The sequence below is a fragment of the Cheilinus undulatus genome, linkage group 19 (genome assembly GCF_018320785.1).
Source record: "Cheilinus undulatus linkage group 19, ASM1832078v1, whole genome shotgun sequence".
Classification (NCBI taxonomy): Eukaryota; Metazoa; Chordata; class Actinopteri; order Labriformes; family Labridae; genus Cheilinus; species Cheilinus undulatus.
This window is the reverse complement of record NC_054883.1, coordinates 24753553-24772462: the sequence shown is the minus strand read 5'-3', so window position 1 is coordinate 24772462 and position 18910 is coordinate 24753553. Positions and strand designations below refer to the sequence as shown.

Below are 18910 nucleotides of genomic sequence, written 5' to 3'. Positions count from 1 at the left end.
TGATCCATGTTTTTGAAGCAGTATTTCAACATTAGGGGAATGATTATCCTAACTGTACATATCTGATGTCATGTAGATTAAAGAGATTCCAGTTAAATAGCTCTCAACTTTTACTCCTCCTCTAAATCCTTTTTTTCTAACAAAAGACTAATTCCTTACACATTTCAACCTACTTGGTCATAAACCTTCATCTGACTCTGATCATTAGCCTTTTAGTCACAAAGTGATCAAGCCAATCGTAACCACAGGCATTAGAGGAGGACGCTGCTTCTGTTAGTGGGGTGCCTGCTTTAAGGACTGAGCAAAACCAGCTCCTAACTTTGAAGAGCTGAGTTATATTGGCACCCGTGATGACTTATGGAAATTACAGGTTTGTTTCTTCCACTATATCCAAACATCGACTCTGTTTGTACTCCATTGATGTTTTAGGAGAAAATCAGTGCTTGCAGAAACTGGAAAAAATCCCAACAAAGTAAGTCCTAAATCTTTGCATTAGCTCTGTTCACAGACTCTCTGAGACAAACATCAAATACAGTCATGGATGAAGTATTGACACCCCTGGAATTTTTCCAGAAAATACACCATTTCTCCCAGAAATTGTTGCAATTACAAATGTTTTTTGGTGTCCACATGTTTATTTCCTTTATGTGCATTGGAACAACACAAAAAATCAGAAGAAAAAAGACAAAATTGACATAATTTTACACAAAACTCAAAAAATGGGCTGGACAAAAATATTGGCACCCTTTTAAAACTGTGGGTAAATCATTTTATTTCAAGCACGTGATGCTCATTTAAACTCACCTGTGGCAGTAACAGGTGCTGGCAATCTAGAAATCACACCTGAAGCCAGTTAGAATGTATAAAATTTGACTCAACCTTTTTGTTGTATGCCTGTGTGTGTCACACCAAGCATGGAGAAGAGAAAGAAGAGCCCAGAAACATCTGAGGACTTAGGAAGCAAAATTGTGAAAAAATATTAAAAATCTCAAGGTTTCAAGACCATCTCCAGAGATCCTGAAATTCCTTTGTCCACTGTGCACAATATAATCAAGAAGTTTATAACCCATGGAACTGTGGCTAATCTCCCCAGACATGGACAGAATAGAAGAATTGACAAAAGAATGCAACACAGGATAGCTGCAATGGTGGATAAACATCCTCAGTCAACTTCCACACAAATTCAGGCTGTCCTGCAGACTCAGGGTGCAAAAGTGTCAGCTCTGACATACGTGGTCATCTGAATGAGATGAAGCGCCATGGAAGGAGACTGAGGAGAACCCCACTGCTGACACAAAGACATAAAAAGGCCAGACTGGAGTTTGCAAAAATATACCTGAGTAAGCCTCAATCCTTCTGGGAGAACATTTTGTGGACAGATGAGACTAAGGTAGAGCTTTTTGGAAAAGCACGTCATTCTACTGTTTACAGAAAATGGAACGAGACCTACAAAGAACTCAGTACCTACAGTCAAACATGGTGGAGGTTCAAAGATGTTTTGGGGCTGTTTTGCTGCCTCTGGCACTGGGTGCCTTGACTGTGTGCAAGGAATCATGAAATCTGGAGACTATCAAAAAATTTTGGGCCACAATGTAGGGCTTAGTGTCAGAAAGCTGGGTCTGCATCAGAGGTCATGGGTGTTCCAGCAGGACAACGACCCCAAACATACCTCAAAAAGCACCAAGAAATGGTTGGAGACAAAGCACTGGAGAGTTCTGAAGTGGCCAGCAATGGGTCCAGATCTAAATACCATTGAACACCTATGAAGAGATCTTAAAACTGCTGTTGCCAGAAGCACCCTTCAAATCTGAGAAATCTGGAGCAGTTTGCAAAAGAAGAGTGGTCCAAAAATCCAGTTGAGAGGTGTAAGAAGCTTGTTGATGGTTATAGGAAGCAATTGGTTTCAGTTATTTTTTTCCAAGGGTGTGCAACCAAATATTAAGTTGAGGGTGCCAATAATTTTGTCCAGCCCATTTTTTGAGGTTGTGTAACATTATGTCAATTTTGTGTTTTTTTTTCTCTGATTTTTTGTGTTGTTCCAATACATATAAAGGAAATAAACATGTGGACACCAGAAACATTTGTAATTGCAACAATTTTCTGGGAGAAATGGTGTATTTTCTGGAAAAATTCCAGGGGTGCCAATACTTTCGTCCATGACTGTACCTCTTCAATATAGATGAAAATCTTTAACATAATAAGTTTCAGGGAGCATAAGTGTTGCAGCTAGACTTCTGGAAATGCTCCAAAACAAAAATTAAAAAGGAAATAGCTGCTGGGGAGCCTCCTAAGATAGACACTTTCTTGTTACAATGCCATGATATAACCATAGACTGTAGAAAGACTTGGACAAACCCTGTGTGACATCAGCCATCTGCTTACAATAGGGGGATTCAATCCGAAGCCAATCTTGAAGCCAATCCACGGAGGCTTCCATACTGAAATCGTAGTCTCAACCGAACTTTGGATCAACCCAACAGCCCGCCCACTAAGCTTGACTTCCTGTCAGCTAGCTAGCTAGCATTCTGGTTGACAGAAACTTAGCCTTTGTCCAGCTATCTGTCAATCAAATGAGATGCGCCAATAAGTCCGCAGTGAGGTTTTTCCTAAATATAATCTGAACTATTGTGGTACAAAAAAATTCACCCCCCGTACAGTGAGAGTACATGAAGACATCTACTAATGAGACAGGTTTGGTTTTTTGAACCAGGATGTAAACCAGTTTATTTCTAGTGTAAAAACAGCTTTTTAACAGGTGTCCAGATGGGACTTCCTGTGCTCTTACAGCCAGCCTCAAGTGGACACTCTTGGAATTGCAAATTTTGCACTTCCCCATTGGCTTCATTTTTCAGGACTGGAGGTTGCTGCTTGGATATAACAATATCATGGGCAAAATATTATGATATAATAAGATATGATGAGATGTGATGATACCATATGATACCATTATGCCATACCATTCAATATGTAAGATAAGAAAGGTAAGATCTGAGATAATATGTAAGGAATAAGATAGAATATGACACCATTTGGGGCGGCACGGCAGCGCAGTGGTTAGCGCTGTTGCCTCACAGCAAGAAGGTGGCTGGTTCGCTTCCCAAACAGGGCCTTTCTGTGTGAAGTTTGCATGTTCTCCCCGTGCACGCATGGGTTCTCTCCAGGTACTCCAGCTTCCTCCCACCACCAAAAACATGCTCATTAGGTTAATTGATCACTCTAAATTGGCCGTAGGTGTGAATGTGAGCATGCCTGGTTGTCTGTCTCTATGTGTTGTCTGTCTCTATAATTCAGCCCTGCGATTGACTGGCGACCAGTCCAGGGTGTACCCTGCCTCTCGCCCAATGACAGCTGGGATAGGCTCCTGCCCACCCCCGACCCGGAACGGAATAAGGGGTATAGAAAATGGATGGATGACACCATTTGGTACAATAAGAAATGGCACAATACAAAACCATGTGATATGATATCTCAATACGATATATTGATACGATTCTGTAAGACAGGTAATATGCCATTGACCTAACCTTGCAAAGCAGATGGATACGCCTGTTTCAGTGTTTCTCACTGGCGAATGAACCCATCTGAACCGTTTGGGCCCGGTTAGAAAGTGACAGGACCAATCAGTGACGAGGGGCAGTACTTTCGGGTGCGGAGGAGTCATGTGTTTTATTGGTCTGATTGGGCCATAAAGATGTGACAGACAGAACGTTCATCCAATCACCCTCCAAGTTTTTAAAGGCTCTGCCCTTTCCCAAATGCTGTCTATGAGTGGCGTGCCAGGTTACCATTGACCTGGATAGGATTGAACTGATACGGTACAATAAAACAGATAAGATTTGAGAGAACAGGATATGATATGATACTTAACAATAGGATACCATACCATACAAACGGCTATGACACGATGTGATACGAACATGGTGACGTGACATACTGCAATGCAATATGATGTGAAACGATGCAATGTGATACAATGCGATACAATGCGATTCCCTATGATGCCATAAAATACAATGCAATAAGTTGTAATTTGATGGAAGGCAATATAATGTGATACAATACGGTACAATGCAATACCATGTGATGGATGCGATAAGATGTGATATGATTTGATTAGTGCATTACAATGTAATACAATGCAATACTATACAATGAGATACAAAAAATGCAATAGGAAACGATGTGATGTGTAGTGAAATGATGATGGGAAAAAATTTGATATGATGTGATTTGATGTGATACGACAAGATCCAATACAAGACAATCTGATACGATGCACGTCAACGCGATATGATGCGATACCATACAATGCGATATGATATGATATGAGAGGATACGATATGGTATTGCAGGATAACATACCATAATATGATAAGCATGAGAAGACTGGTAAGATTGATACAATGTGATACCATATTACACAATACAAAAACATAAGATACAATATTGTATTGATACGATATGATAAGACAGGTGTGACAGATGTGACAGATCAGGATATGATAGGATTGATATAAGATACGATACATCATGCTATGATGTAATACAATATGATATAATAAGACAATTAAGATGTGATTGATCAGTATACTACATGATATATGATACAATATGGTATGTTGAGCTTTGACAAGCAAAGATACAATACGATAAGATGTAATAGATCAAGATAGGACAGCAAATCTTATGAAACATGATTGATATGAAAGGATACAAAAAGGTAAAACAGGATATTATATGAGTTACAATGGGACAGGTCAGCAATGAGAGGATGTTATTGTCCATTTTGTCTTGGACTGGCTCTATTGACTCAATGCTTTGAGCTGCACAAGTTCACATTAAACTAGTTAATCTATTGAATAGGAGCCAAAAGACCAGTTTTTATTACTGAACTGATCCATATGATCCAGATCTCTAAAAACAGCTGCAATCCCCATCACTACTAGTAAGGCTGAATGGACAGAAATAAAGCCACGCTTTTTGTTTACTAGAGCTCTAACACAAATTATGTCAGACGATGGAGCAGTACTCATATCACTAAGTGAGTACAGAGCAGTGTTTCCAAGACCACATTTATATGCAGTCTTAGATGTCAGATATAGAATTGTCATCATTATGATTTGAGGTGTGTCCACACCTAGCAGTAAGGATTACCACTTGGTGTATGATTGCCCAAGTGTTTTAGATGATTTACATTTGCCAAAAAGCTTAAAGGTGTAAAGAAGCAGTTTGTTTTGGAGCAATTTACTGAGGTCCCTGTGATCTCAAAATAACTCAAACATTTAACTCACCTGATGGAACCCCAGGTAGTCCACGATGGTCGAGGAGGCATAAAAGACCATCCCATCACTGCTCACCACCAATGCAAAGCCTGTCAGAGACTGCACACATACACACACATACACACACATAGGGAAAGAAAGACAGAAATAAGTGGTGACTCAGAGCAGCTCATGCAGCAAATAAATTCAAGTGCAGCAAATACATAATTGACAAACACAAACAACTGCATTTATTGTGTTTCATCTCTGCAAAGATGGCGTGATTACACCCGACAGACATACTGAAACCGCTTTATCTGCAAACAGAAAACAGACTTTAATGTACAATTATTTCTCTTAAGCTTTAGAAAAATGTTTTCCAGGCCTTTTTTCTAGCATATTATTTAATTCAAATCATTCTTTCCATCATTCTCAGAAGTGAAAAAAGCAGAACAAAAGAAAGAATAACACAACTGTGGAGGAGAGATGAAACACAGATGTGTATGGAAGTGAGGTGGCCAAATTAAACTTGCAAAATATTATTTTTGAGCGTCTTTTTGAAATATTTTCTGTTAGATTTGGAATCAAGGATTTTTTTAAAGCAGCAGATATGAAAGTGAAAATATACATCCTTTAAATTTGTGAGAAACTTTGATGATTTAATCTGTTTGAATGGAAATGCGCTTTGATTCTGATATCAAACATATTGATTAAAAGCAGCAAAGCTTCTGACAAAAACACAGCCTGGTTTCCAAATTCTCATCTTGCATAGAAAAGTGTGTAGATGCACAGATGCGATAGCGTGACAACTGCAAGGCTACTTGACTTGCGTGACTGCTGCTGCCAGAGTCTGTCACCTCTGTTTTACTGCGAGACTTTGCAGGTCTTCCCCAGCATGTGTGTTAATGTGTGTGTATATTCTACCTTTCCCTGTGGCCTCTTAATTCACATTTACACACACTTTGCCTACGTCTCCTTCTCTCTCTCCTCACAGTGATCTGATTGCCTGAGCGAGCTGAGCGCTGCAGGAAGCCCTCTCATACCTGCTGGGGTGTGCGTGCGTGTGTGTGTGTGTGTGTTTTGTGATGTGTCCCGAGGTGTGTGAGTCATGTTGTGACACAGCAGTGCAGTGACAGGGACATATCGTCACAGTGACATGACAACATGTGAGAAACATATATGATGAGCTGGGAGCAGAAGAGGATGACTCAGGGTTCTTTGTGGTGAAGATGAAGATGATATTTGACAAGGACAACCTGCGCGGATTCAGGACATGCAGAGGGGAGTGTGGCTCTGCTGCACACAGACATTTCAACACACAGCATGTGCAAAGGAAGAACTGATGCTACCAATTCAATGTAGAGAAGCACACATGTATTAGATTCCCTCCCATTTTCCTAAGTCTGAATCAACTCAACAAAACCTGAACATTGCGGATCTACATACATACTGTTTAGGCTGCACTGAGGTCAGAAATAAAGTTGCTGCTTCACCTTGCATTCATGCATGCAACTTAAGCAGTCTTCTATATATACTCCCCTATACATGACATGTTTCTCAGGAACACCACTAGGGGGCGCACAAGAGAGCTCAGGCCATTAACAGCCACATGATGTGTAGGATATAAAATACAAACATGGAAACACACTCAAGGAGGTTTTACTATGTTTATTTCTAGGATCAGGACTTCTGTAGTATTAATTTATAATACTGATAAATTATATTATATTATATTTAGGGCTGTCAAAGTTAACACGTTAATATCGAATTAACTCAAATTACTTTTAACGCCGCTAAATTTTTTGTCGCACGGGTAACGCATGCGCATTCTGTATGACCCTCGACCCATCCCATAGTTTGCCAGACCAGGAAGTGGTGCCGTCGTGATGCGGTACAAGCAAGCAGAAATGGATAAAGGACAGACACTTTTGAATGACAGGTTCAGCTTTCAGATCATGTCAGATAAGACTTAAGTTATTTTCTCCTACTGTCGACATGAACGGAGTTACAGGAAGTTCGTAGAGTCTTAAATAGCCCGTACCACTCGCTGGCCATGCACACCGCTAATGCAGAGAGCCGCCCCCCTCGCCATGCTGGATTTGTTTACAATGGAGACACTCAGACAACACTGCAGGGATGGACTCGCTATCTGGCATACCGGGCATTTCCCAGTGTGCTGACACACTTATGGGCCAGTATGATTTATTCATTTATTTAGGCTATTATATCTGCCATGATCCGGCACCACAGCTGCGCTATTGACTGTTGACTGGTCCGATCACATCTCCTAAAGGTCCACTCTCATCCCCATACAGCTCCTGCTTGAAAGTGAAAGTATTCGGAAAAAAACGAAACTTACTAAAACAATCGACAGGAACTGTAAATAAAAGTCAAATTTAAATAACATTCAATCAAGATGCTGCAAAACTGTCAAAGACTCTGCAGTCCCCATAGGAGATTGTCTGATGCATGGTGAATGTACAGCTGCATCATGAGGAGGAGACAGAGCAGCGGAGGCTGGTGTGTGACAGGAGAGCAGAGGTTAGTGAATGAGCTCTGTAGAGTATCATAATATAAGCTGAAAGCATTATTAGACTGTGGGTCTCCTTTATTTAGGAAGAAAAAAATTATCTTTGAGCTCAGACTACAGAATTTTCTGGACTTTATCTGTTGTTGGTTTGGGTTGTTGACATGAACAAACATTTGCATAAAGAAAGCATTTTTGTCCACTTGTGTTAATAAGGGTATTTAAATCTTGAGAAATAGTACTGTAAGGTACATTTAGAACAGACAAAAAAGTGTGATTAATTTGCGACTAATCACAAGTTAACTACGGAATTTGTGAGATTAATCGCGATTACAATTTTTAATCTATTGACAGCCCTAATTATATTACATTATATTGTCTAAACTTGCAGTGTATTGGTTGAATTAGTGACCATGTTAACTGGTGACTTTTAGCCAACTGGGCTGTAATTCTTGCTATTACTCTTTCTATAGTTTGTTGTTATAATGTCCAAATGCCCTTATCATATATTTATTTAATGAAAACATGCATATTAAACATCCACGTTAGTTAGCACTAAGTACCAAGTACATCTGCAGCCTTACAAGCTCTAAAGAGGGGAGCAGTAGATAACTGAGATGCTATTATAGACAGTAGTCAATTTACAGACTAATTCCTGATATAACCATAGCTGCATGCTACTTTGTATGTCAGTGTTAAAATGCAGTGGTCATACCACAGCTATCTAACTTTTGAATATTTCTGCATAATAATTAAGATAGTTTTATGATGTTTGTCATAATGATGTTAGTGTGCGGCCTTCATATGTTGTTCACTGGGGGTTGAGCAAACATCTGGTAACGGCATGCTGTTTAAAATGTAAAATATTTATGAAAACTGCATTTTTTTTACCATGCCATCCAAGGAAATATGAAAATATCTGTTTTATATGTTAAATAAAACCTCCAGGCATCTATCCCCTATTAAAGCCATGTATATATGTGCAGATAAGATGAGTTTATCTGGTGAAGATGTGGTATTGCTTCACCAATGGGATCTTTTTCTGTTTCATTCACACACAGTTAAGATTTCTAAAAATGTTCATCCAGTTGCAAAGCTCTTCTGTACCCACTAAAGCCTTTTGCATTTAAATCTCTGGCTCAGTGACCTGAAATCTGTCCAAACAATGGGGGCAAAAACAGGCTGAATACACTCCACTGTTTAGTTGCCTTCAGCAGGACCGACTGCAATAAAAGGACTAACATTTGCATGATGAGATTTTTATTTAGCCAGTTCACCTTTCTTTTCCAAGTCATTAAAATGCAGCAGTATATTTTTCATTTAAGACTGTGACATTTTTATTCTGCTGGAGCAGAGGCTTTGGAAAGAGGTCAGGCTGTATATTTTGTTGGGTGATTGCTGTAATTGAATTTCAAAAGTGAATACTTGGGAGAAAACTTAGTATGAGTGTGGTGTTTTTGTATTTCACATGTCCAAATCCAGCATGGGAAACTCCTCATTAATGCTGGAACAAGACAGTCCAATTATAGGTTATTTCACAGAAAGTGAGCCTTGAATAAAAAAATGAGAGAAACATTTTTTCTTTAGATGTACAGTATGCAAGCTCTGCTGCCACAGGGATACCAATCAGAACAAAAATAAAAGACAATGACCAGATGAAAAAGAGGCAAATAAAAAAATATAAAATACATATTTCAAAATCCCAATTCCCAAAAAAGTTGAGGCGCTGTGTAAAATATATATAAAAAAAACATGCAATGATCTGCAAATCTATTATTCACAATAGAACATAAACAACATATCAGATGTTGAAACTAAGACATTTTACCATTTTATGAAAAATAGTTGCTCATTTTAAATTTGATGGCAACAACGCATCCCAAAAAAAGTAGGGACAGGGCAACAAAAGGCTGGAAAAGTAAGTGGTACCAATGAAAACCAGCTTGAGGATCATTTTGCAACAGGCCCCTAGCATGACTGGGTATAAAAGGAGCATTTTAGAGAGGCAGAGTCTCATAGAAATGAGATGGACAGAGTTCACCAATCTGAGAAAACTGTATCTAAAATGGTGACTCCATAAATGTCTTCCTTTGAATATCCCACCTTCTATTGTCCATAATATCATCAAAAGAGTCAGAGAATCTGGAGAAATCTCTGGGACAAGAGAAAAGGCTAAAGTTTATTATTGGATGCTGATGATCTTGTGGCCCACGGGGCCACTGCATTAAAAACAGGCATGATTCTAGACTGGAAATCACTGCAAGGGCTCAGGAACACTTCCAGAAATCACTGTCTGTCAACACAGTTGGCCATGCTGTCTGAGAATAACAGTTAAAGCTGGATTATGGACATAAGAAGCCATAGGTGAACACGATCCAGAAATGCTGCCATCTTCCCTGGGCCAAAGCTCATTTAAAGGCCCTGTAAAGTGAAAATAAATCTGTGTTTAGGTTTGTTGTATGACAGGTCACTGTGTAATGAGCCCCCAGGTCAAATTTCAGTGAACTAAAATATCTCTAAGTTTATGAAATTAAGCTTCAAAATCATGAGAAATGAAACAGTAAAATCTGCTCCAGGATGGTGTGGGCGTGGCTGTTGAATAAGCTGAAGCCACGCTCACTTAGGTGAAATATGATCCTCTCAGATTTAAAGAATTCTACAATCTGAATGGAGGACAGCGCTCACACCATTATCCTGTCTCTTGACCTTTTGTTAACCTCAGAAGAAGAGACATAGTCCATTTTCTGGCTCAAATCACTGTTATGATACTTTAAATGATTCACAGGCCACTGTGACTGATAGATTTGGCAAATTTACCTCACAATGATCAGAAACAGCATTTAACTGACTGTTAACTTTCAATGAAGGCAGTGACATCAGCTAACAACAGACTGTACTGAGATGAACTGCTCTGTGATTTTATATGGTACTGTTGGGGGGGGGGCATTCCTCACTGTGGGCTCATGACATCATGAGCCCACATATTTGCCCGGCCCAAATTAAACCCAGCCAGAAAAGAGGTGAAAAACTTTCTGACAGTCTCAATCCAAAATTTAGTCAAATGTAGATCTCAGTGTTTTCACATGTTTACAGCAATCATATTCCAACACATCTAGTGTGTTAAGACAAAAACTTTGGATTTCACTTTACAGGGTCTCTAAAATGGACAGGCAAACTGGAAAACTGTTCTGTTGTCAGAGGAATCAAAATATAAATTCCTTCTGGAAACCATGGATGCTGTCCTGCTGCCAAAGAGGAGAGGGACCATCCAGCTTGTTAGCCTGGCTCAGTTCTAAAGCCTACATCTCTGATGGTATGGGGTTGCTTTGGCGCCTATGGTGTGGACAGCTTATACATCTGGAAAGGCACTATCAATGCTGAAAAGTTGAGAGAGGTTTTAGAGAAACATATGCTTCTATCCAGACAACGTCTCTTTCAGGGAAGACCTTGACTATTTCAGAAAGGCAGTGCTAAACTACAGACCCCGTCCATCACAACAGCATGGCTTCACAATAGAAGAGTATGGGTCCTGAACTGGCCTGACTACAGTCCAGACTTTTCACCAATAGAAAGCATTTGGAGCAACAGAAAAGGAAAAAATTCAGCAAAGAAGACCCAGCTAGAATCCTACATCAGGATAGAATGGGACAACATTCTTCACCCATATTCCAGCAACTGGTCTCCTCACTTCCCAGACGTTAACAGACAGTTGTTAAAGAAGAGGGGATGCTACACAGAGGTAAAAATGGCCCTGTCCCTACGTTTTTTAGATGTGTTGCTGCCATCAAATTCAAAATGAGCGAATATTTTCATGAAGTGGTAAAATGTCTCAGTTTCAACATCTGATATGTTGTTGTGTATTGTGGATGAAATATGGGTTTATGAGATTTGACAATCATTGACTTCTGTTTTCATTTACATTTTACACAGCGCCCCAACTTTTTGGGAATATGGATTGTACATAATGTTAGTATGCAACAAAAAAGCTAAGAAAACACAGGAGTAGTCTTTACTTAAAGAAGGGAAAGAAAGATAGCTTGAATGAGGGAAAAAACAAAGGACAGACAAATTTACAGTAATTTCTTGTCTACAGTGTTTGATGCTGTTTTTCTCCCCCTGTTCCCTCCATCACATTTCCCTCGTTCCTCACATACTGAAGCCTTTAGCTCATGGAAACAGGCACCTGCTGCTGGCTCGCTCCTCCACAGATCTGCAGCTACGACGCCCCCGGCTCCCATAACCGCCCCTGGGAGACTAAAAGCTTTGACTTACAAAACTTAAGAGGCGCTTTGCACGCAGAGCCCAAAATAAAATATTGGTTCAGTGAATGTGGGAGCAGAGAAGGAGGAGGAGGGAGGGAGGAGGAGGTCTGTCTCATTGTTTTTACATGGTTTCTCTGGTTTTTCCTCTGTCTCGCTGTGATGAGATGAAAGCAGCGACGATGAGGTCAGAGCAAACGTTTAACCTTTAACCACCTTCAGCACACTCATCCTGAACACATGTTAGAATAATACTGCAATATGATACAGAGCATGAAAAATGCTGAATATCAGCCAAATAAAAGCCTCGAATAAGACACATATGATTCTTTTTAATTTAACTTAGGTTTGATACATGCTATCAGTGACATCTGTAATGGCTCACATAGGTCATGGTTTCAGCACAAGTTTTGTTCAACAAGAAAAAATAAGGTCCAGGATGCACACCTTTTTAATCTATCTTATACTAACAGAGACTGTTTTTCCATATTGTGTTATTGAGAACTACCTTTGATTGTTGGTAAATCCTGCAGTGTTTAAAACATCACACAAAAAAGAGGAAAACAAAATAAATAAATACAAAATAAAATTTAAAACTAACGTGAAAATATAAACACACTGAAAAAAGGTGCATTGATTTATGAAGCGAGCAGTCAGATGGTGTTGAGTGTAACGGGAGGACCATCCATCTGCTGTTAGTGACACAGCTGCTGCAGCAGTTATTCATGCTCACCAATACATTATACATCCCCTTTTCATGTTTTAAGTCACTGAGTGTTCATTTCTTCAGATGCTGTAGTTTCTAAATCGGTATGTGTGGTTTAAAGTTTCATTTCCCCCACCTTTTGTTTGGATTTTCAGATTTCTGAGCTGTCTTACATTGCTATTATTCGAAAAAACATTCCCTTTCCTGATATGGCTGTTTCAAAATAAAGGCATGTCAACCATGTAACTACTGGGTACTTATACATAATTGAAATTATGGGATTTTTATGTGTTTATCACTGATTTACCTGAGCTTTAGCAGAGCTACAATTAGCCGAGATTTTGATAACACTTTTAGGAATAATGGTATTTACGGGTTCTCTTTTGACCATGAATCAGAGACACAGCCTACTTCGTTTTTACCATCTTAGCCTTAAGATGGGCAAGACGGGACAAGAAGGTTTAAAGTAGAGATGTTCCTACACATTTTTTTTTCCTTCCTGATACCGATTCTGACACCAGAGCGTTGGGTCTTGGCCAATACCAAGTACTGATCTGAAACCAGTGTAATCATTGAGAGTTTAACTGCTATATATCAAAATAACAATGACACTGAAGGACACATCACGGGCTCTCTATCCTGCTTTCTCTCCACTAGACACTATTCAGGCAGTCTTCCTAATGATCTGCGTCTTTAAGAATGCACAGTTTGACACAACATGATGTGATGATGGAGCAGCCTGCCATTGGTTGACAGCCCCTCACAAAGCATTCTGGGAAAACATTATCCCTGTTAGAATTTGGGCTAAAGATTGAAAATTGATAATAAAACAGATAAAAAGACGTTCAATGTAGGATCTACTGATGTTGCTGAAAGTCTCCAAGTTCCAGGCTAGCTAGACGTCTATGACGGCATGGATAGTATCATTGACACAGAGAGGAGAGATATTTAACTTTTAATAACTTGTATCATTTTTTATTGTTCATGACAATGCTGGTCTGGAAGAGTTTTAAACAAAACTGTATCAGAACGGCTCACAAACACGTGTACTAGCCAGTACCAATACCTGCATTTTCAGCAGCATCAGAAGTATTTCTGATGTTGGTATTAGAATCAGAATAACTCTAGTTCTGACACACCCTCAGCAGGCAGACCTGCTGTTGTTGCTTAGGTGAAATGGTGGCAAGCCATTCGAGGACATGGCCTGTGCATTCTCGGAGTAGAAGTAGGTAAAAGCAGTAAAGAAGAACTTCCAGGTCTACTGTCAGTCACTAAGGACAGTCAGCAGTGACGTTCCAGTACTTTGTGTTAGAAAGGATAGATGCTACTTTGGTAGTGGCTATAATAATAATTCGATAAATAAAAAGAACAGTTGATTTCTACTAATATTCTCCACAACTAGACCCAGACATAAGTGAGCGACATTAACAGATTTGCAGATTTAGTTGAGTTGTACTGTAAGCTGGTAAAAAAAAATGGCAGCTGGTGGAAAGATAAGCTTGGATGGAGCTATAGTATAACAATAGTTTAATCAGAGCTGGGCCACAGTACTTTGGGGTTTTGTAATTGTACTGTAAGCCTGTGCATACAATGGCTGCTGGTGGAGCGATTAGCTCGGATGTAGCTTTAGTATAGCAGCACTTTCATCAGACATGGGCCACAAAGAGTCACACTGAAAGTTTGCTGAAGGAGACATTTTTGCACTCCTCTCGAACTGCCTCGGCATGAGTTTTTATACTCAAACAAGCTCCACTGTTCAAAAACTATGGTGGCGTTTGCCTGTCGAGAGCAGATTACCACCAGAGTTGTGCATGCGTGTGAACTCACTTTGTCTTGATGCTCTGATTTGCCCATCACAAATGTAACAGCAAAGTCCTGCCCTTCGCAAACACTTTCTATGGGAGGTTTCCCAGATGAATGTGAAATAAGTCCATGCAAGGGATAGGTGAAATAGTCCATCTGGTGTGTCAGGTACTACCTTAATATCAAGTACAAAAACTCCAACATTGTTATTGCATTATATAAATATTGACAGAATATCAGCCTCCTGAAATCTGGTGTGGTCACTTTAACAGACACACACTTTAACGACAAAAACACAAACATAACCAGACGCTGACAAAGACACGCAATCCAAGACACAATCATGCACACATATATCCATCGTCTTCCTCTCCTGGGATTCCGTCGCCATAACGACTAATGCACAGTTTGCTGTGAGGCCCCTCTGCAGGTTGAGTCACGCAACGGGAGGCGGCTCATCACGACGGTCAATCTCTCCTTTTGTTCAGAGGCCCTCTGAGACAACCTGACACGTTAACAGAAGCATCAGTGAGTCAGCTTGCCTCCCTGACTGTGTCTGTGTCCCTGTGTATCATTTCTTGATTTAAAAACAACAATAGGGATATCGAGTTTGCAGAAATGATCTGATTCTCCCACAGTTCTCATGGAGTCCCATCGCTCTGATGCCTCCAAGAGAAACAATCAGATTTCTAAGAAGTCAGCAACAAAAGCCCTCAGGTTTAATCCAAAATATGCATCATGAGCATGTGTGCCAAGTTTAACTGGGTGTTCTCATTTCATGTCAAAATAACAAGAAGTTTCGTGTGATATCAGGAGAAATTTGTATGTATAATTAATCTGTGATCACAGACTGATTAGAGGTCACAGCTCGACCGACAAACACGCCTCTGCTCAAAGCTCTGATTGGTGTTGACAGGTTCGGTGTGCTCTTCTCACTCTCTTCTGCTCACTTTCACACACGACCACATGCGTTCAGACACAGAGGCGCTCATACATGCAGACACACACAGAAGCACGCACACATGACTGGCTTCTGAAGCCGCCAGCGTGTGTGAGTCCCCACCTCCTTCATCAGCTCTGACACTCCCGTCTCACCCCGATGTCACGCAACACGGCTGCCCTGCAAAGGAGGTCAGGGAAGAGGGCGAAGGGCACACACGCACACACAAACACTCTAAAACCCCACCCTCGCTCCCCTCTACTTCCCAATTCTCACCCCATCACTCAGACACAAACGGCCTCCTCACTTCGCAGGCTGCTGAGCATTTCATGTCACACAGGTTCATGAACACGCACACACAGTAACAGCCGTGTGGTTTCTCACCTCCAGCAGGAGGCTGCTCTCGTTCACTGAGCTGCCCAGTGGAAGGCTCTCTTTCCTGGGTTCAGGGTTGGAGGATGCCGTGTTGATGATCTGCTTCCTGGAGGTCTTCTCTTGAGTTGCTGTGAGAAAGAAGAAGAGAAGCATGAATGGACTGGAATGAGGGAGATTACTCACATTAAAACAACTGAAAAACAATGCAAACTATGTATTTAGGCATGCAAGGATGCTGCTTTAGCATCCATACATCCTGGATGTTCGCAATAACATAAACATCAACTCTGCATCCACTGTTTTCCCTTGCAGACAAGAACTGGCCAAAAATAACTAAACAAACCTGTTTAAATGGAGCTTCAGCAAGCTTCTCTCCCCCTATGGTCAGCCAATATGCAATTGTTTAAGTGTGTCAATTCAAATAGAAATTTCTACCTTTGAATGCTCAAACACAATAAAGCATCTTCAGTTTTACTTGTCTCAGTATAAGTATTAACTGATCCCATTCATACACTTTAAAAACTCTCTGAAACTTGGGTGCAAATTTGATGTTCAAGGACACTTTGACAAGAGCTGAAGATCAAACCCCCAACCTCAGGTTGAGAGATGACAGACTACTAGGGCCTTGCAGAGAGTTTTATAAATACTTTGGAGATTTAGGGGAATGCTACTCCCCAAAAATTGTATTAACTTCCCTGATCTAAATATGTGCATCTTTGACTAGGGTGAAAGCATGAAATCTGATGTGTACGCTCTGGTTTGAAGCATATAGGCTGGTGCATTTTTGCACCAGGTTTTGTCGGGAGGAATCAAAACTACAGTACCAAGACATTTATTGGATATGTAAATAATTGGCAAATCATAAAAACCTTCAGTCAAGATGCTGCAAAAGTTGTCTCTGCAGTCTGAACAATAGAGTCTGCAGCTGTAAATATGCAGCAACACTTGGGCCACACAGAGACAAATTCAGGTCTATACGCAACGTTTTTTTGTTGTATTGGCGTGTCATCCACACAGGAGGCCGTAAACGCTACTTTTTGAAACCGGCTCCCAGAGTGAACAAATCTGTATATGCCTACCATTTTGTCTCCGTGCGGACAGCCAACCGCATCTTTCTTCAGCTTTTACAGCAAAATCTGATGCTACTTTACTGCCACCGAGAACAGCATACACCAGATGTTCTTAAATCCACCGTGGAGAACAACCAGTAGGGCAACCTGGAGAAAGTTTGTGGCAGTTTTTTGTAATCTTCTTCTCTCTTTTGGTGCATTTCTGTGGCAGCAATACAGCATCACTCACAAGCTTGGCATTGATACTAGAGCGTTTTCAGTCGTTTTCAGTGGTTCTGTGCTTACACGGACATTTCCTGAAATGATCCCATATTTATGGGAAACTTTTCTTGAAATGAAATGGAAATATATAATTTTCATCTCCGTGTGAACAAGGACTTGGAAGAGGAGGTATCGTCACACACCAGTGAAGGTACATGGTGAACATGAGAGTGACATATTGAATGAGCTCTCTCGAGTATCATATGAGGCTCATAAGCATAATCAGACTGTGGGTCCCCTTTATGGAGACAAAAAGAAGTTTTAGATTAAATGTCTAGCTCTTCTGTGATATAGACAGTGAAGAGATCGTTAGGTCCTCCTAACACACCTCAAAAGGGATTTTATAAAATAGGCAAACTATAAAATATGTTCAGTTTTTGGTGAAAGGGACAGGTATTACAGAACAGATGGACTCAACATTAGAAAATCACACTAGGTGCTCGTCATTCAACCTTAGCAAAACAGTGATTTCTCCACATTTATGTTTTTTCACAGTCTGGAAAGTGAACCGAGAAAATCTCCAGCATGTTTAACTCCTGTCTTTGATATTTTGGTTTGCTACACGCTCAGAGCAAAAAGTTGAGACAGAAACAAAAACATGGTGAGAAATCCTCTGATAGCAGCAGTGAGAGGGCTGGATGACACTCACACATGTGGCTGACACATTAACTGTATTAGACTGTTTTTTTCTCTCTCTGCTAACTCCAGGTATTAGTGTGTGTGGTGGGCCTGACTAACAAGACAAACAGTGAAGGATTTCATGACTTTACGGGATTCCTCTCACACGATATCCACACATGCACGAAGAACAAAACAGAGGAGGGAGCAAGGAGGGCGTCAGGATGGACAACTTTGAACTTGTTGACCAAAAAAACTGAATATGTGGATGTTTCTGCAGCACAGATAACAAAAGAAAATAATATACAACATAGAAAAACTGTGAATATCAGCTCTGGCATTAAGGCTGGCTTAACACTGGATGATTTTTGTAAATACATCAAATTTAAAAACGTGTTAGACCACAGATGTGAGGACTGTGTCAACCCATTTTTGAGGTTTTAATCCTCTGAACACACACAGTAGAGGAAGTGTGCATGATCAAAGTGAATGCAGAACAAAAACAAACATGGAGGATGGCTGATCTTGTCAGCTGGCTGTCAGACCTAGTGTGGAACTGTTTGTCTTACTTTACTTTTTTTGCCGTCATAATTTCACCAGCTGGTCTTCTTTTTTAATATTCCTTGTGGTTTAAGGCAAGTGTTGGGTGTTACGTGGTATAAAATATCACATAGCATTTGTCTGTAAAATGATAATCTTGTTGCTTGTGTTACTGTAAATTCTACAGCTATGTGTGAAACGGGAGCACTGAGAAACAACTCAGAGATATGAACACTACTTTGGATTTGTTGCCGAAAAGGACAAGAATGTGACGGTGAAAAGTAAACTGTGACGAGACAGGAACAACGCTCCACTGCCATGAAGTCAAAATCAAATCTTTCTGAACACCTGCAAAGGGAACACCTTAGCACAAAGCTAGTAAAGACCCCTGGATCCTGAGTGAGATAACTGCATGATGCTGTTACCTACCAAGCAGCCAGAGCTTGAGTTTTAAAGACTATAATAGGTAATCAAAAAAGCTGAGATAAACAGGCCTGTGGCAGCAGATATGGTTGAGGAAGTGTTCCCTACTGTGGCCTTAGTCAGGACA

At 40.3% G+C, this 18910-nt stretch overlaps 1 protein-coding gene across 1 annotated transcript in view; it reads right to left on the bottom strand.

The window, feature by feature from the left end:
- Nucleotides 1–18910, bottom strand: part of LOC121526995 — a 135173-nt gene that overhangs the window by 17267 nt on the left and 98996 nt on the right. The window contains exons 5-6 of the mRNA XM_041813623.1: nucleotides 15881–15999; nucleotides 5292–5381 (exon numbers count right to left, since the gene is read on the bottom strand). Coding sequence (XP_041669557.1) covers nucleotides 5292–5381; nucleotides 15881–15999 — 209 coding nt within the window. The remainder of the gene's footprint in view (nucleotides 1–5291; nucleotides 5382–15880; nucleotides 16000–18910) is intronic.